The sequence below is a fragment of the Limulus polyphemus genome, unplaced genomic scaffold (genome assembly GCF_000517525.1).
Source record: "Limulus polyphemus unplaced genomic scaffold, Limulus_polyphemus-2.1.2 Scaffold149, whole genome shotgun sequence".
Lineage (NCBI taxonomy): Eukaryota > Metazoa > Arthropoda > Merostomata > Xiphosura > Limulidae > Limulus > Limulus polyphemus.
In genome coordinates, this window is record NW_013665759.1 from 771,852 (window position 1) to 792,686 (window position 20,835).

The 20,835-nt window shown below is 33.5% G+C and overlaps 1 protein-coding gene across 3 annotated transcripts in view; it reads left to right on the forward strand.

Annotated features, from left to right (window-relative positions):
- LOC106475663 (ras-related and estrogen-regulated growth inhibitor-like) overlaps positions 1 to 20,835 on the forward strand; it is a 44,668-nt gene that overhangs the window by 21,462 nt on the left and 2,371 nt on the right. For all 3 annotated transcript variants that reach the window (XM_022380926.1, XM_022380930.1, XM_022380923.1), the window contains exons 3-4: positions 4,919 to 4,975; positions 10,716 to 10,795. In XM_022380926.1, coding sequence (XP_022236634.1) covers positions 4,919 to 4,975; positions 10,716 to 10,795 — 137 coding nt within the window. The remainder of the gene's footprint in view (positions 1 to 4,918; positions 4,976 to 10,715; positions 10,796 to 20,835) is intronic.

The window sequence follows — 20,835 nt, forward strand, 5'->3', positions numbered from 1 at the left end:
CAACATAGTCAAACGAAAGAAGTGGGCAAGTGATATGACGACCAAGCCTCTGGACTTTTGGAAGACCCGTATTGTTCTCAAACTAAGCAAGATTCGCTTAATTTTCGAACAGTGGAAGGAAATGGGTCTGGGGAATGCCTCACCAAGAGTTTTGGCTCAACAGATTGCAGCCAACTGTGAAGCATGGTGGTTTCAGCGTGATGGTTTGGGGAGCTGTTTGGGTTGGTGGGAGATCGAGCTTAGTGGAGTGCGTTGGCAACATACATTTTGCGAAATACGTCGAAATATTGGAGAAAGGCCTCCTGCCACTTTATTCCTCGGGTTTCGTTTACAAGAACACAACGTTGTTCCAGGAAGATGGAGCACCGTGTCACACTGCTAAAAACATCCAAAAGTGGCAGGAAGAAAATGGTATCCAGAAGTTGCCCTGGCCGAGCCAATCTCCTGACATGAACCCCATCGAAAACCTCTGGGCCATACTCGACCGGCAAGTCAAGAAACAATAACAACAACAAAAAAAAACAACTTCAAAGAGCGATCTACTCCAAGTTTTGAAGCAAGAGTGGGCAAAAATTCCACAGTCTAAAATTGACGAGATGATTCTCACGATGACCCAAAGGATCAACGAACTCCACGAAGCGAAAGGAAGATCTACTAGATATTAATTAAATTATAAATATATCAATTCATGTGAATATGACTGAAAATTTTTATTTTTTTCTGAAAAGGTGGCGTCTTGTGACCACGCTGTGTATATGTCGTTTAACAATCTTTATTATTCATTTCCTGTTGTATGATAAACACCTTGTGTCCATAAAACAAAATATGTATCTGTTATTTTGCTTTGCAAAATATATATGCCAATTTGATTCAGACGTTTGTAGTATAATTCAATATTACGACACTTAATTGTAAATTTTAAAAACAAGTTGGCGTAATAGATCAAAACGCGTGTAGTGTCTCTCTCACGCAATTGATCAAAACACCTCTAATGTCTCTCTCACGCAACTGCTTATCGATAAGAGTTATTCCTATAGTTCGGTATTTTGTAAATGGAATAATCTTTTCTGAATTAAAGTGTCACCAATTTATGTTAGGAAGAGCATACAAAGAGTCTACGTGGCCTAGTAGTTAGTGTGCTTTGTTGAGGATCGGAAGATTCAATACTTGGGATCGCGATATGCTGTTGAACACGCTCCGCACTTTCAGTTCTGGATGATTTATAAAAGTGACAGAAAATCCTGTTACTTAGTTGAGAGTAGTTGGGTAGGCGGTAGGTGCTTCTGAAAATTTTTCCTTCATTTATCTGAAGGTGTCACTCTTCCTGGGACTTGAGAGATGAAGGAATTTAGGTTTGATGAGTTTACGGGAGTAGTAACACTGCTAAGACTCCACGAGGATTAAATAAACACTTACAAGCTTGCACTATGACAGAGCATTGTTGAAAACTGTAATTATAAAATAGGGAATGGCTAAAGTGGAATTCAATTAGTATAGGTCTTTCGATAATATACTATCGTCGACTCTACATAAGTAAACATTATTGATATTTCTGCCAAATAATGAAATCTAATTACAGACTTCAATCAAGAAATACTATCCGTAGCTAAACAAATACGTCATATGTACCAAGTACCAAGTGAAACAGATATTCCAAAGATTATAAGTGTTTAAAGTATTAGTCATATTTACCAGAATATAGAGATATTTTCTATGAATATAGCATTTAACAATGAGAGGCGTTTTACCTGTAAAATAAAATGGATACATTTACCTCGGGATTCTGAGCATTATAATGCTGTTATATAACTTTATAAAGGATATTTCAAACAACTGCCCAGCATCATCTGTTTTTATTTATAACATTTAACAGGCCCCTCAGTGGCACAGCGGCATGTCTGCAGACTTATACTGCTAGAAACTGGGTTTCGATACCCGTGGTGAGCAGAGCACAGATAGTCCTTTGGGCTTAATACCAAAAAAACATTTAACAGAATGTTAATAACCCATGTAAGTGTGTATCTAATGAAAGAAACAGACCAAGTAAAATCCCATCGCTCAATAGAAACTAAAAAGTGGGGGAAAAGAGGCATCATTGAATTTTCACAGTGGAAAAATTTTTCAACAGTTGAATGTAGTGAATAAACTTTATTTTTTAGCCGCAGCATAGCGGCTCATAGAATGGGAATGAGTTTTTGTTTTTTTCAAATACAAACTTTTAGCTCGTAACTCCGTCATCTCTTGACCGATTTGAAATCTAATTACAGTTTTGGACTCAGAAAGTCAAACCCTTTCGATTGATGTATTTGACCACGCCTGAGGTCTCATAGATTAATCCACTCTAATCCTGACTAAAATAATTTCAGTGTGAGGGTAGGCTGGTAGAGATCTTGATAAGTACTAAAAATGAATCTGGTATGTGCACTCCCCACGCTTGGTATTGCTGGCGCACAAAAATATAGCTAATAAAAAGCAAAACGAGAGGGAATACTCAATACCCGCGGCACTTGAAATTCTTTTAGGCAGAATTAGAGTAAATTAATCTATGAGACATTTGCGCTTAACAAAAATCTCACCAAACGAATTCCACTACTGTAATATCGTAATTTATACAATAATAGAACATACTGGGGGGGGAACTACTCACATTTATTACTAAAGGAAATATTAAGTACGTTAAATTTTGAGATAGTAGACCAAACAATAGCAAGATCATCAGCAACTGCCAACTAAACACGGCATAGGCAGCTTTACTGTGTAATCTAGAGAGCTTTGGATGCTTTAATCCTGATAACACCAACATTAGAAAATTGTTAGCAGTTGTTCTCCTTTGATATATCTATGTATCTGAAACCTTAAAAGATATTTTTACATAAAATGACTTTGATAATGGAAGTAAAATTCTCATGTTGCTTAGATTATAACATTGATAATCGGGATTCGATCCTTGCGTTGGACACATCTCAAATAAGCCTATGGTACAGTTATAAAGAAAAACAACTAAACCTATCAGTTGGAATACATTTCTTATTTAATAATATGTATTAAGTAACAACTAATTATTTTCTAATTCGAAGACAAAATGTAAGATTTGTTTATGAAATCTTAAATCCAACACGCATGATTTTTTTCCCCCATAAAGAAATATTAAATGTCTAGTAACGGTACTGCTGCAAGCTACTGATTTCGAAATATAAGCACGATTGTTACTCACTGAAAAATATATAATTATCTCAAACATAAAATCTTCAATTTACTGCACGTGTGTTATTTTACGTAGAACGAATAATTACCTATATTTTTTACTATGAACTTTAGGATTATCCTCATTTACCGCTCTGGAATATAATTATTTAGTTACGATTGGACATGAACAGAGCGTCCTACAAATCTCTTGTAGCTACAAAATTAGATTTTTGTTTTGTTTTACTATAATCAACATGCAGTACAAATCGGCCTTCGGAAACTCTAATCAGTAAACAATATTCATTGTTCGCTCTGTGTTGCCAACAATAAGGCCTTTATAAGTACTGGATTCGAAATTTTAAACAATGAAATATGATATCGCTCAAAATTATGCCTTACTAGTTGGACAGCTTATTTGCTAAACCGGAAGTTCTATATTTTCAAATCGTATCAAGGAGATTTTGTAGTTCTTACTTCTTGAAAATTGTTTACGTATTCATATTTTAGCTAAGTATAGGCGGAAGGAATTCTGCTGGCAATAATGAAGCCGTACAACAGATTTTTAGCAAGAGTATTAATATAGCTTAAACTTTAAGAAAGATTAATTCTATTTCTTGTAGGTACAAGAAAAGTACGTTTGTATCATACGAAATTCAAATTGTTTCTTGTATGTAAATGATTAGACAACCCACGGATATCTTACATAAGGATATAACGATTAGGTAAACATATGCTGACTGGATTTCGTATCAGCAGGCGTATGCTGAAGAAATGAGAAACACACAATGATGTTAAAGATTACTAATGGCAGGTTTTGAATCTGTTTAATTAAAGTAATTTTGTTTTGGCAGTTAGTAATGTTTAATCGTCTTTACAATCGCAACAACAGTTTTGATATCGTCCTTGTTAATACAAAATTATATACCATTGTTTCTCTAGAAATAGCAAAGTTATGTTATTTAAAAATGTTTCTCAAAGTAAAACACCCAGATTTATAAATACACTTAATAAAATATAGCTAAACTCAGATAGCGCTATGTATATATGTCGCTACTGTTATATAAGCACCTTCCCGATATATACTTATATATCCAGTTAACTGTGTATCTAAGCCACCCACCCACTCCATTCTTTCATGAAACCTTTGACTTTTACGGAAAAAAAAATATTTTGAATTTGAATTGTTTGAATTTTCAACAAGAAGAGTGTAAAACAACAGTATTCGAACTACACTATCTATGTCCGCCATATCCATCGCCCACTCAGTTTCAATAAATTAAGATGATATGAACACATTATGAACTCGTGGGATACATTATAGATAAAATAACAAAATATTATTCAACATCAGCTTTTCAATTGATGTAAAGACGGGACTGACTAAAGAATGTAATGTTTAAAAATCCCTTCTACTAATATCTTATGATAATTGTAATCAATAGTGCCTTGCTTTTACTCATTAACCTTTTCTTTTTTTTTTACTTTTCTGAATCAGTCATATAATGGGTAACTTCATCATAATTAACTTCAATGAGTTTATCAAGTCCATGAGAGCGGCATTTGCAATAGTGAGTTATCTGTTTCTATTCCATGGTTATTACCTTTCCAAAATAGATATTAAGTAAATTCGAAGTTTATAGAGCAATGAGATTTCCGAACGTGTACCTATGTTTTGAATAAGATATTGTTTCTATTTGCGTTCTTATAATATATACACATATTTACTTTACAGCTCTTACGGTTCGATTCATTACCAAGAGGTTTATTGGAGATTATGATCCAACTTTGGGTAAGAGCTGTTTGTACTTATTTGCCGATAATTCTGTTATTTTAACTATTTATCCTGATTTACTAACTTCCAATCTAATTGATAAATCTAGAAAAATATTGAGTTAATTTTTAATATTAGTTACTTTAGTAGGTAAAAGTATTGTTATTAGAACATGCTATTTATGTGTTTCTTGTGCGGAAGTGGTCATGTTAATACAAATTAAATATATTCAAAGCCTATTTTTAATTTAAATAAAATTGTACTTTTAACATTTTACACACTTGTTTCACTGTTTACCATATTATTTTATCACTATTCCCATTAATAATAATATGCTAGCAAACCCATGGGCTACTGGACCATATTTACAGGGCCGCTATAATGCAAATTTAATGCTCGAATTACCACTTAGCATTTTTTTGCAATCTAATGATCATTGCCGCTATAATGCAAGTTTAATTTCTTTAATCAAGCTATGAACGATAATTAATAGGCCTACTTAGTTACACGCGTTAATGTAAATCAATGTCAAATTTGGGGTCCGCTTTCGGGGAATCCCCGTAAAAGTGTTTTCGCGGAATACCTGGGTTCCCTAAGAGGTTGGATGAACAATTTTACCATTGTACAAACCTCGCGAGACAATCCGTTTGGTACCATTTAGAAGTCGGGTGACTAGTGGTTTAATTAAAAGGAGATACGTGGCACACGTACATACAGACACTGAATCTTGTTATATTATAGATAGTATACAGGAAGATCTAATACATTTTTTTTATTTCCATATACGCCCTCTAGTGGCACAGTGGTATGTCTGCGGATTTACAACGCTAGAAACCGGGTTTCGATACTCGTAGTGGGCAGAGCACAGATAGCTCTTTGTGTAGCTTTGTGCCTAATTACAAACAACAACAACAAAAAAAAAATCTCTACATACCTTGACTCCACCTATACGCTACTACATGAATCACATAATCGAATACAAAAATCAGCAAATTAACTCTTGTTCTAATGCTTTGAAAAGAGGAAAAGTTAATTGATTGTAGAAGATATATAAACATATTAAATAAGTTAAGTTAATGTTGAGGAAGGGGCGGGATGCCTAGTTGTTAGCAAGCTTGGACTGTAAAGCCGAGAGTTGCATGGTTCGTTTCGTGGCGGCAAAAATGTCCTCCGCACTTTGATACCATGTGTGACCTATAATATTCACATCAAATCCTCGATTCCGTCATATAGAAGTAGCCCAAGATGGATGCTTTACCTCTAAACTATCACTTCAAAATTATGAACGACCATGTGCAGATAGCCTTTTGCTTAATTCTGGGTAGAAATCTGAAACAAAGAGATATAACGTTGGACATTCTTTATGTATACATATTGTAAGTTGGTAGCTTTTCAGACTACAAATATGTACACTTGTAACAGAACATAACATGGATAGTAGTTTGAACTTTTAAGTACGAAAACGTATCAAATTAGATTTTGCTACAAAAATATAACTACAAGTGGGAACTGAAAGGGGTGGGACAAAGCAATTTTCAAAGAAACCCTTCCCAGATAGCAATTCAAATTTTATCACTTTTTATGTCCACATTATATGTACAATACACCGCATATTTTCATTGTTTAAATAAATTGTAATTTTACTGCCATTTTAATATTTGAAAGTCCAAAACGTTTCATAATTAAGATAGGAAATAGGCTCATCTATCTATTTATTTGTCCATTGGACTCATCATTAGAGAAATGTGAAAAAACATCTGCAGTGAACTTTATAACAATGTTTGGTTCATCATTGTTTTTAGTCGTCCGCCGGCTTTCTTTCGGTAACTTTTAAAGTAGTATACTTGCATATATAAGCCCCCCCCCCCCCAGTGGCACAGCGGTATGTCTGCGGACCCGTGGTGGGCAGAGCACAGATAGCCCTTTGTGTAGCTTTGTGCTTAATTACAAATAATAATAATAACGAATAATAATGCATATATGAATAGCGTTTCATAGAATTTTTTGTCTCTCATAATCCAGCTCAAATGATGATTTCTAATATAGAAAGGAAAGCTTACTGAGCAGTGACTTATGAGAGGCAAAACATAGATCTGAAATGCTATTTTTTACCCACTTCTGATTTCAAGCAGCAATGGACAGATTAAATAGAATGTAAAGACATCTTTAGTTTACTTATTATTAACTTAATACTATACAAAGTTTTATAGTTTTTAGTTATAGAAACAGGAACGAGCAAATTTCTTGTTTTCCACAAATTGGAAGTTCTTGTAAATGTTTCTGTTAAAGACGCTTATTATTTACGAAAATTAAGATATTAATTTAAAAGAAACCTACACAGATTCTTTATGTTATTTTCTGATATGATTCAAAAATACGAAGATAAATATTTTAGGCTCGAAATAGTATTTCGTGAAAATCCCTAATTTATAAGTAAAGAAAAAAAGTAATCGGCATTTAGTTTTGGCTTATAATGTTAACATTTATCAATATTGTGATAATGCCTGTATTGTCATGAGTCAGTTATCGGCGATCAGTATCTATCTATTCTTCCCCTGTTCCCAATGGCTGAGCTGTAAGTCTGTTGGCTTACAACGCTAAAACTCGAGCTTCGATACATGTGGTGGGCACAGCACTGATAATCCATTGAGTAGCTTTACGTTTAACTACAATTAGTGGCTCAGAAGTAAACTTCAATGTTTATAATACCAAAATGCAAGGTTTGAACTCCTGGGCGGAGTAGAGCAAACAGCCCATTGTGTAGTTTGGTACTAAAATAATACATTTATTTATACCTATGATACAAAGATTCTTTAGGCATTAAAATAATAAATAACTGGAAAGATAATTTTTGTTCGAATGGTATCACTGCTAGGAAGTTCGCTGTATCACAGAGACAAGGTTCTCAACCAGTGGTCTGCAAAGGTTTTTGGAATGATCCTTGAGAACACATAGTTTTATATGTCTATAAATCTTTTCAACATAGTGAAGTAATACGGAACACGATCTAACCCGATAACAATTCCCCCATATAATGGAATAACTCAGTACAGATTTAGTGAAAACACTATAGACTTGTAGAATATTTATATAAAAACCGCAAGGCTGAAACAATCGAGAAACACTTTCGTCGACAGCACCTTTACCCAAACAAGTTTTTAAGTGTCTAATAATACATTTCCTAGCTTATAAAAGCAACATTCCTGCTCCATAATTACAATAAGCATTAGTTAAGATACTTCCTCTATCAATATCAAAATCCTTTACAGTTTCACAAAAAACTGTGTTGTTGTAACATCTTTTTTGTAGTTTATGTGAAAATACAATGAGAAAGAACATTACTGAAGTATGCCAACAAATTTAAGTTTTAGCAGTTGTCTAACGTTTGATTATACATAACAACTTGGCACATTTCACTAATAGATAAAACGACTAAAATATATTATTTGTCTGTCACAAGCCGTCGTTTTTAAATAAGTCTGACATAGAAAGCCACTGAAATACTGATAATTTGAGCATCTGAGTTCAGCAAACAGCAAGTTACATTGGAATTTCTTCACTCATCATAGAATACGAAAAAATAAATATATGAAAGAAAATTTGCTCATGCAGTAAAATGAAAAACAAGGGTATTCTCTTATAGTCTTAGCATTGGACGCTCAACAATTGTAACGCCAAAGGAAAACGAATAGAAAGTGTGATTCATATGTTAGGATAATATCTGCAAGATATTTTTTATCATTGAGCTTCCTTTTACAGATGGTGGAATATGTTATATTAAAACGATTTTGAATATGCAAATTAGCAAGTCATATGACAACCATGGCCTATTTAAAGTCTTAGTGGAATGGCATGTATCAGAACTACATTTTGACATTGTTGGTCATTTTTGGGTAGTGTGGTGCCATCGAAAATTGATTGCCTTTGGGAAGGGCATGGACCAGCCCTTTCCGACGCAAAATATTCATACTCAGATCACAAAAATGTGTTCAACTCGGGAATATATAATTTTCAAGACGCGGATATCTCTTATACTTAATTGCATTGAAAAAAAAACAAATTAATATGGATCAACTTAGACCCCAAGGACCATCCCGAAATAGATTCGCAACAAGTCTTACCCCAACCGTGGTAAGCAAAGTGCAATGTCTTGTAACAGATCAGTGTCAAAAGCCATCCACTTGTCTCAGGCAATAGTACACAACATGATCAAGAGGGATCCCCACCTAGAAAAGTGATATAACTCATGTGTACACAATATGTTTCCACGACACTACACCCTCCGCGGGTATCGAAACCTGATTTTTAGTGTTATAAACCCTTAGTTTTACTGCTGAACTACTGGGAGCCTGTGACGACTTGGTATAGCTCTAAAACAATTTCACTATAACGTATTCAACATGCGTACATTATATATATATATTTGCTGCCTGCTTTCATATTCCAGAGAAGTGTGTAGCAAGAATACTCTCAATACAAGTTGTCTGCGTGAAGATTTCCACACGTTTCATTACTTATTGGAAAAAACGTGAATGAAAATAAATTACTAACTTTAGAGAAAAAACTCGGCGTCACTTCTCTCATCGTTCCTATTCACACTAGTTATAAATTTTAGTAATAAGTTTCATAACTAAAGTCAACCAACACTGCTGCTTCCGTTGGATCGTATTTTGTTTTGAATGATAACCTTTTGTGACTGTATATTGTATGGTTCTTAACATTCTGTGCATATATTTATTAATGCTGATTTTAAGGATCATTTTAAATTGAAAATTCAAGGAGAAGCCCAGTATTTTAATATCTTTAATGAAAAAGAGATAATCCGTATTTTTATTTTTTTATAAAATCTACGTTGAATATTGTAACGTTATTTTACAACTTAGATTCTGACACAATGAAGCATACCTTTATTCATAGAAAACATAATAAAACTTTCATATTTTGCAATATGCTTTAAGAGCTCTGAGCGTAAAGAAATACCAGATGGCAAACATTCAAAACAAAAATGGAACCCTCTGGGAATTATTTGTGCTACAAAATCATTACTTATCTTTCTACTTCATCAACTTCTTTCATTAGTGCAAGTTCAAGAACATTATGAAATTTTCGATTTTTTTTTTTGGTAAATGCTAGAGAATCTTTAAACTAAATATGTATCCATTCCATTAAAGTATTCATACTTTTTATGGGGAAAAAAATACCAGCTTCGATCACGTGACTTCTAAAGAAATAGTAAAAACCACAAAAGATCTTTATAGTGGCGGTTGAAAACGATGGTATAACAAAAAAAAAACATATCATTAATTGATACAGGTATAAATATTAGAAACTGTTAATACTGATGTAACAAAATAAATATCACATGATCGTTTACTAAAATACAGAAGCTAGGAATTATCTGAAGAATTTTAAGAAGGATCAGCGTTCTCTATGATTTTTATCAAGAATAATGAAGTAAATATTTACGATTCAATATGTAATAGTGATGCTTTTATTTATAATTTAGACACAAAATGGCGACATCGGTCTATAGTTTCTAACTGGTAGATTAACGTTGTTGTTTATTTGTAACAACTGTTTTTGCTTGTATTTATGTACATATTTGTATTCTTTGAAAGGGAAATGAGAAGAAAGAATCCGAATTATGATCGTTTCGCTCTCTTTCTATAGATATATACATAAATGAGCAAATGTAATGACTTTCACTTCACGTGATTTAAGACTGAAATCTATTTTTAAAATTATTCGTTTCTTTCAGAGGATGTTTACACCCACGAAACTAGCGTCAACAATGAGTCGGTTATTTTTCACATTCTGGACAGTGCAGGCCATAGTCACGTAAGTAAAACTAGGAATATTTTTACGCTCAATTTAAAGAATGTGGCCTCTGGAAAAGTTGTTTTTAAACATATTGTTACAACGACAGTTGTAACTGTTTTATAGACCATTTTAATTTACGTCCATAAAGTTGCATTATGTTTAAAATTATCTTGATAATGCATTTTCAATATATATTCTATTGTTAAACGAAGCAAAAATACGTCGTTAAAATAAAATCTAAATGAAATATTAGAAGATATAGGATATTTTCTGCGAAACTAGTTTTGAATATCTGTCAAGTAAAAATACTTACCTCGTATTTTAGCATACGGAAAGTTTATTTGCAGTTTCTGAATACCCATGGCTTGTACTTGTATAATCTGAATGATGCCAGTCTAGCATCTTTGAGCATTTTTGAAAACATTGCACCCTTTGCAAAAACGGGAATTTGGGGTACAAAATTCACTGTTCTTGCTTGTAACTCGCGAATAAAGCTTAAGAGAGGTTCCAAAGGCGGGTGATATTGTTTTTTTACATAAATAAGAAATACAGTTTCACTGTCAGGAAACGCCAAATGAGGTCACGTGGACCCGTTGCCCGACTAATAGTATGTTATATAAATAAATGAATTGAATTCTAATAAATTTATATCGGAATACAGTTCTATTCTAATCATAACTAAGATATGATCAATTAATGTTGCAAAGGTATTTGTACAGTGCTTGTATTCTGGCAATTGTCTTCTCTGCTGCAGGCACAAAATATGGTGCATGGTAATTCATTATTTTCACATCTGCATTTGTTGAACTGCAGTACGTTTCTGATGCACAGTTACATTATGCAAGTTTCAATATAACGTCAGGAGCAGGATATATATATATAGGTGTCAAAGTGGTTATTACAAGACATCTATTCAATAGTCCATCCATAAAGCGTTGGATCGACATTTTCCATTTACAAATATACTCTTTTAACATTCTAAGAGAAAACTTCAGAAGTAGGTGGCAGGCTTTGTAGTTTTGTACTAGTTTTGCTAGTTTTCATGGCCCAGAGCTTTTTGCCTTGCCTCAGTCGTTCTTGAACATTTGTGATCGTAGCAAGCACTTGTGAATTTAGCTGATTGCTTGATGATCTCATCAATAGGCTTGGATAGAATCTGTTTTGCAAACAATTTTATTTTTCCTATGCCAAACATACAAGCCACAGAATCACAACCTGAGAGAATATGTGCAGCAAGAACATTTGTGATAATGTTTTTGTGGAGTTTGATAGCTGTCTCTATGTCAATTATAGTTCTATTCCATGTTGGTGATTTCACATTTGTATATATTGTTAGTGAGATTCAATTTGTGGTAGTAGTGCAGAAGAAGCAAAAACACACCTGTATCATTTGAAATGATTGTAATAGGCTTGTCCGTTTCTTTTGCTTTCATGATAGCTTGCTGAACCAGTATACTCTCTGCTTCTTCATGGCTTGTTGCTAGGTTCTTTCTTTCAAGCACAACTCCTCCAAAACTTATTTCAACTGGCGTATTTTCAGAGCCAGTGAAAATAAGTGTATGGTCCTTTCTACTCTCATTTTTTAATGTTCCTATCTTGAATGCATCACATACCATGTTTATCAGCTGCTTCTTGTTACGTATTGTTGGTGAAAGAATGGTTCGATTAGGTAACTTCATAATTGGTCTTAAAGTGTGTGTTTGCTCCCCCAGCTTTTCTAGCCTTGTCACAGAGTTTTGGCTGAAGTCATAGTAACTGTCAAAAACCATGCGTATATTGGTGTATTTCAGAAAGTTGCGAAACGTATAGATGTAGTTTTGCACTGCGCCTATTGCAGACCATGATATGGCCCATAAAGCAGTTTTGTCATCTATTACTGTTCTTCATCTTACTCTTTGTTGCTCATCTCATCTTCCCCTCCTTGAACAAAGATGTTGGCAAAGATGATAACTCATGAGCGAGAAGGTTTTTTCCTGTCAATGTCTCTTCCGTTATCCTGAAAGCTCATTGTCCTGGAGTATTTTATTTCTGTGTTACAAATGTTCTTATTTCCAAAGTTATGTGTTTTGTATTATCAACCATCGTTATCACCTATATTGAAGTTATGTTGCGAAATCCTTTGGGCCAGCTCTCGTTTCAAAGAACTGCATTTGTTTTTCATAAATTTCTATTGCATTATCAACATTCACTTGAGGTGGACCCATCTTGCCAGAAAAAAAGATATTAATGATACCATCTACCAGGTGTTGCTCTGGATCTAATGGACTCATGCATAGTTTCAGTTGCATTTGTGATTACATATAGATCAATGTTAGTGAGAAAAAAATGATGATTCTAATACTTCTATTAATTATTACAATTCTGAAATGTGAAGACTAGGCCCCTTCGCAACATTGTGATTTTACAAGACGAAGTATCGTATCTCCAAGAGTCCAATTGTGCCAGACTGGTATCATTCAGATTATTAAGGTACACGTCGTAAGTACACAGAAAATGCAAAGAAACTTTCTATATACTTCAAAACAAGTCTATGCACAAATACCGAACTTAACTCCTGGATTAATAAGGAATAGTTTGATAAGAGAAATGTTTGTTTTCTCTTCGAATTGCTTTTTATAATAAAATTTCGAATTATTCAGTATTACATACGATTTTTTTTATACTTGAAATAATATCCGACTATTTTATCATGCAAGACGTTATTTTAATTCCAAAATATCACGTACTTGGTTAATGTATAAATATTTTTATGAGATATACATATTTTGTTATTAAATGTTTAATTATAAAAGTAATCTTACGTCTAAGTATCGTAATTTTTTAATTAACGTAACTTCTAAAAGATGTTTTAATGCCATATACTTACAAAGCACAATAGTTCCTATGTGCGGAATTATATCTCACTTTTAATTTTCATTTACATAAACACATTTATTATTCTGATATTAATATGGAAATAATCTTGAACGGGAGATTCTCTTTTGATTATGAAGGTCCCAAGTTAATTATATAGCTCTTTTGAGGTTCATTAAAGATTCCAATATATTTAAATTATCTTGATTGTCATTTCATTTGTAATGTAACAGCTATATAAATGCATTTTTATATATAAAGTATTACATTATACGCATTTGGTTAGGTAATCTAGTTGCTTATTTATCGACAATCTGATCACCGAGATGGAAATAGGACCGGCATTTAATATATAACAAAGTATACATTGCATAATAATATACATTAGTCAACATACAGTCCTACTTCCAATAGACGATATTGCTTTCTCATGCCAATAGATTATCAAGTTAAATTAAACTTTAAAATATAGAACGAAGTGTCACCGTATAGAAATGTAAATTACTGATGAATAACAGTTGTCGTTCAAGCGTGAATGACGCGAAAGTTACAGATCGAATATACTTAATACACGACTCTTCCTCTATGAAATAATAAATCATACCATTCTGCGAAACTGAACGGTGAAAAACGTCGAGAAGATAATTCATTAGCATGAGTGTTTCGGTTCTTCTTTGACTACAGAATTCTCCTATAGCACATCCTAGTTTCTATTTACTGGTCAACTGCTGAGCTTATTAAACAACGAATACGAAATTTTAATCCAGATCACCATTTCTCCTTATGGTGAAATATAATTGTTGACTAAGTACAGTACAAGTATATTTCCCCTGTTGTTCTTCCAATAATTCTATTGATGTCAGCTGTTTTTGTCATAAATGTGTACTTTTTGAGTTTGAGTAAGCACTCAAGTTTGTAATCTGTGAAATTCGGTCATAAAATAGATTACTTCTTTTAAACAAAATTACAGTACTAATGAAATGTAATTTTCAGGTCTCTACGTCTGTGTGATACAAGTCAAAATCATTTTGTAAAATCTCGTGTTTTATGTTATTTAACGTTTATGTTGTCACACCTAAAACAAACTGTTACAAGGTGTTTACATAATACATATTGTCTTTGAATTGAGTATCTCGAACTTACTTTTATATTCCTCGAATTCTAGCCCTACTTTCCTTAAAATTATTTATTGGCTTCCGAAGTTAAATGTTGTTTAACTTATCATAATTAATGTTATTCGATACTTAGCATATGCAAATTTGAAAATATATATTAAAACTTTTATATGTTAGTTAATTAGAAGAGAAGAAAATGTAACCAGATTCGCTTTGTTATGGAAAGATTCATGTGGTATTAAACAATTCCTAACCATTTACAGGGTTTGATATAAAGTCCTTTGCCCATATTATCCCATTCAGTGAATTTAATCTAAAAAGGAGTAACGAAACAAAGAATAGATTAGGCCTTTACGTCATTCATGGATTCTTTCTTTTCATCACCGAAGTTATACATTTTGAAAAATTAACAATTAATTCCTAACCATACCTATTCTTATTTGAGGGATTACGTACTATTACAAGCATAAGAGATAGGCATGATGATTAAACTAATCAAATCATGCGTTTATAAAAAGAATTTTTAAAACAGATGTACTATCAACGTATAAATGTGTGCCACGGTATCGGTGATATATGCTCTGTTTGTAATGGATTGTCCAATGTGTTAAACCTTTTTTTTTTCTCTGTAGAAAATCTCATTAACAAAAATAGTCCAAATTAAAGCCTAATCGAGAATAAATGTTTGATTTTCTAGATAAAAAATATACATTCGTATATTACACTAGTAGCAATAATTGAAAAGATGTGTTGAAACTGTAAAAGATGCACTGTTTAAATTAACTGAGATAGGCCAGTATTTTAGCTTAAGTTCAAGTCATAAGTAGGAGATCGTGGCGATGAGGTTATGCGTAATTCAAATTGTGAATATTTAGAGACAATTTGTCTTTTTTGGTGCACCTTATTCTGTCAGAGCGTAGAACTTACGACTGAGTTGCTACAATTTAACTATTTAGATAATCTGAATATATTAACAAGCTTTTTTCTGTGAGACATCTGCGCCCCCTTTTCCCCGAAAAAACTTTTGAAAGCCACTAAATAACAATACCTCTTGTTTTTAAGTTTAATTTATAAAAAAAGCATTACAGTGCAACAACCGGATTTTCTTATAAATCAGGTATATTTAATTAACGAGTATGAATTATTTTAAAAAGCTTTCATCTGTCAGTCAGATTTTTATTTATGTAATTCCAGATGTAAAAGATCTAGCTCTTAAAATATATTTTGGGTGGGGCGTTCACCTGTGTCAAGAACATAATATGTTAACTTTATAATGCGGTACATTTTGTGTTCAAGAACATAATATGTTAATTTTATAATGCGGTACATTTTATGTTCAGTTTTATAGGCTATTGAAACGTAAAGTATTGGCCATGGAGTGAGAATTTAAGCAAAAATATAATTTCGGGCTTGTAAGCTTCCTAACTTAACCCATTTCGCTTAGTTGCATTGAATTAAACTATGTTATTTGATGTTTTCCGCAGTCATATTTTGCAGCTTTTTACTTCCACCTTTCTTGTCAGAAACCCCTAGGCCCTTTTCTGTTTTTCTCATTTTGCTTTTGTTTCTGTGCTATACTTTAGCACATAATGGTAGCATTATGTTGAGATGTATATGTCATAACATACCATTATTGATATGTACTGGATTTTTAAATGAAAGGTTGAGTAGTTGAAATGTTTCCTATACGTATATATAAATTTAATTTAGGATTATTACCAACAATAAAATGCGTGGTTTGTAAAATAATAATACGTCAAAATTGAACGATGACAAATAAAGCATGTTGTTCTGACACTGAAAAGATACAGTTAATGTGTTCGTTTGACCCTTTATATTGATACTTTGATTTCTGCTACATAACTTTCAATTAGTGTTTTACCACAGGAGAAACTAGATGCACTGTATAAACTAATAATTCTAATATTTTAGATTAAAGATAAAACAGAAAGTAATAACCTAATAAAGTTGAAAATGTTAATGTTTTCCTTTACTCAAAGGTGGGGCCGGCATGGCCAGGTGGTTACGACGCTCGACTCGCAATCTGCGGGTCGCGGGTTCGCAAGCATGTTTGGTGGGATGGGAATAAAAGAAGCTTATTGGATTGCTAATCTAAACACTGTTCAACCTTAAGGAATTAATCTAGATCCTGGAATCAGTGATCTTCGTTCATTGGTTTCATCTCTGTTAGAAAAATAATTTTTATTCTTTGTTTGTTTTTTCATGTAATGTGAACGATGAATTTCCTAAAACTTACCATTTATTTAAGATAATTTTTATAAATTAATTAGCATAACATATATCTTTTTCAATCAGTCTCCAGGTGTCACCTTTATTTTACTTAAACACTTAAATATAGTTTTAAATATACATATATTTAGCCATTTGTAAATAAAATATCCCTGACACCTTTTCGTATATACACTCTCGCCATCGGCTACATTGTACCGGAAATGAGACGATTACAACAGTACATAGAGAAATAAACGAAGCATTTCCTGGAAAACCGGATGACTTTTATGACGTCACTAAACTCCCTTTATATATATCACTTATTCGATTACACCACCATTCTAGTTTGCCCCTGAAGAAGATTGTTTGTTTGTTTTGAATTTCGCGCAAAGCTACACGAGGGCTATCTGCGCTAGCTGTCCCTAATTTAGTAGTGTAAGACCAGAGGGAAGGCAGCTAGTCATCACCACCCCTTCTCTATTTGCTTTAGTTTGGAATCCTGTTTCAATGCGATGAGAATAACATCGTTACTGGATTGACCGGGTTGGTTAAAGTGTTGAAACGTCCTGTAAGAGTTGTTTTTGTTTGTCCTACATATTGGTGATTGTATTTTTTACACTGTATAAGGTAAATGTTGGATTTTATTTCACAAGTGATTTATTTGGATATCTTAAAGTTTATTTGATTGTGCTTGTCAGAAAATGAGCCAGTGGTTTTTATGAACTTGCAGGGTTGGCTTTATTAAATGGACGACAACCATTTTTGGGTGGGATGTAATTTTTCGTGTGAACAAGGATATCTTTTAGAGTTCTGCTTTTTCGGAAGGAGACAATGGGGATTTGAGGAAATATCTGTTTAAGACGATCATTAAATTGTAGGAGATGAAAATGTTTTTTTTCAGAATTCATGAAACGTTTCTGAGTTTAAACTTATAGGTGATAATAAGAGGAATTCTATTTGAAAGTTTAGTATTGCTCTGATTTAGGATGTTTTCCCGCTGAGTGTTGTTAGCCTTTTCAATTTGTCTGTCAATTTCGGTATCTATATATCCTATTTGTAACACGTTTTGCTATTTGTCACTCGATATTGTTATTGATATTGAAAGGTATTGTTGGAATACCGCATTTGCTATATTATTATTATTTTCTTTTTTGGAATTAGGTTTTTTTCTTTCTGGTTCTTTTTCTTGATTCCATTATTATTAATATTTATGATAAATTGTTTATTACTATTGGTGTGAAGTTCCGGCCAGGCACTTGTTTATTAACTGTGTTTTGATAAGTGTTAAATTTATTTCTAAGTGTTGTTATTGTGAATAAATTGGTTTTTGTTGTTGAACCCTGATTGTAGCAGCGGTGTTCATTTTAGACCGTTACAGGCTCAGCATTATCTCATTTACCATGGTGCACAGCATTGCGCTTAACAACAAGACAAACTAACGACGACCTGACAAAATGAGTATAGTGACAAGTTCCTCATCAATAGTAATCCACTCTCCAAGGGTTTATGTGTCCCTTAGGAAATTGTCCCACATCTTTAAGTAATCTATTGTGAGTTCCAGTTTGTCGGGCGACTTGTGTCATTCAGCAATAGCATTGTCAAACCAAACGGTTGTTTGAAAACATTACCAGCTCGAAATTTTGTTGAAAGGTGATCAACCATTTTTTTTCACTCCAGAACTCAGCGATCTCCTCATTTTGACTTTTACACAACAGTTAGTATCAGTGTTCTAATGAATTTTGTCAGTTCCCTGATTTCACTCTATCGTACCTGGTAGACATTACCTCCTTTTTTGTTAGTCCTGTTGCATATGTTTTCTAGCAAGGATGACCAGAAAAACAACAGAAATGATGATGCAATAGAATCATATTTTCTTTTGGCAGAGGGTGTAAGCCATGGATTCTGCCACAACATGTTGACTTGGCTTGTCCAACCTTGTGGACCTGCTTTAGAATGACCAACCATCCTCTATTTTCATGGATATTTATATTACAATACTAACAACAGTGTTCTAATCAGTCTACATCAACATTTTCAGCATTGCGACCATCATCAACATCTTCAGCCAATTTATTGTTTTCAGAAAACACTTCATCTGACTCATTATCATCATCAGATGGATTATAGACAACATCCTCCGTATCTCTCTCACTATCAGTATTTTCCTTCAGAATTATTCTATTTTCTCAGAAGGGAAAGATCTTTCAAATCTATTTTTCCAGCATGAATTGAAACCTACAATGAGAAAAGCCAGATCACAAATTCTATTGGCCCGTCATGGCCAGGTGGTTAGGGGCGCTAGACTCGTAAACTGAGGGTCGCGGGTTCGAATCCCCGTTCCATCAAACATGCTCGCCCTTTCAGCCGTGGGGGCGTTATAATGTGACGGTCAATCCCACTATTCGTTGGTAAAAGAGTAACCTAAGAGTTGGCGGTGGGTGGTGATGACTAGCTGCCTTCCCTCTAGTCTTACACTGCTAAATTAGGGACGGCTAGCGCTGATAGCCCTCGTGTAGCTTTGCGCGAAATTCAAAAACAAACAAACAAACACAAATTCTATTTGCACATTTACACCTTTTACGTCCATACAAGACAAGAAAACATTATGGTCTTACCTTATGTCTGACACTTGTACAGTATCTTTGTGTTTGTTGCTGATGCCCATTTATCTCACACACCATCATCATTTAAGTCAGAAGCAACACTGTGGAACCAGTTGATTTTATATTGCCAAGTTGCATCAAAACCTTACTATAATATACCTTAGTATGATATGCCTTAGCATGATAAACCTTAATATAATATACCTTAGTATGATATGCCTTAGCATGATAAACCTTAATATAATATATCTTAGTATAATATACCTTAGTATGATATATCTTAGTATAAAATACCTTAGTATGATAAGCCTTAGTATAATATACCTTAGTATGATATATCTTAGTATAATATACCTTAGTATGATATATCTTAGTATAATATACCTTAGTATGATATATCTTAGTATAATATACCTTAGTATGATATGCTAGATAGTTGCTAAGTTGTTCTGAGGCATATAAAGTTTTATAGCTGTTAAGAGATTCTGTGGTCAATTAGTCATTCTGAATACCTGCACAGAGTTCGGTAAGTAGGCACTAAGGCAGAAGTAACAGTTATACCGAATACAGACAGTTAAAGTTCGGGAAGTAGGCACTAAGGCAGAAGTAACAGTTCTATCGAATACAGACAGTTAAAGTTCGGGAAGTAGGCGCTAAGGCAGAAGTAACAGTTCTATCGAATACAGACAGTTAAAGTTCGGGAAGTAGGCACTAAGGCAGTAGTAACACAACACATGAACCGTTTGTTCAATTCCTTATTCATTTAAGTCGCGTTTGGAGGTCCACTTGAGTTCTGCCAGTTCCTCACATGACCTTGTGACATGAAGCTATCAGACAGAGAAATGAATAACTGTTTTATTTTATAAGTTAACAAAAACACTTAAATGGTAAGCAGACCAATCACGAAATTCACGGCAGCCATAAGCACATTCACCAAGAACAACAGCCATAAGCACTTTCACCAATCACAGCAGCCATAAGCACATTCACCAAGAACCTTCCCATGCAAGTGAAGGATCTAACTTCTGGCTACGATATAATCTGGAGATACCCACTTCAGGGTACTTACTCTTCCTGACCACAATCAATTCCAATTTCAATATAGTTCAAAAGTTTCGGTACTTTTGGTGGTTTGTACCCATTAATATTGGACACAGGGTGTTTAGACGAGAATTTAAGCACAATTAAACTGCTTTATTCTGGGCTATGTAACAACAAAAAAATGGCCTCGAGAATCTAAATCCACAGCGTGGTC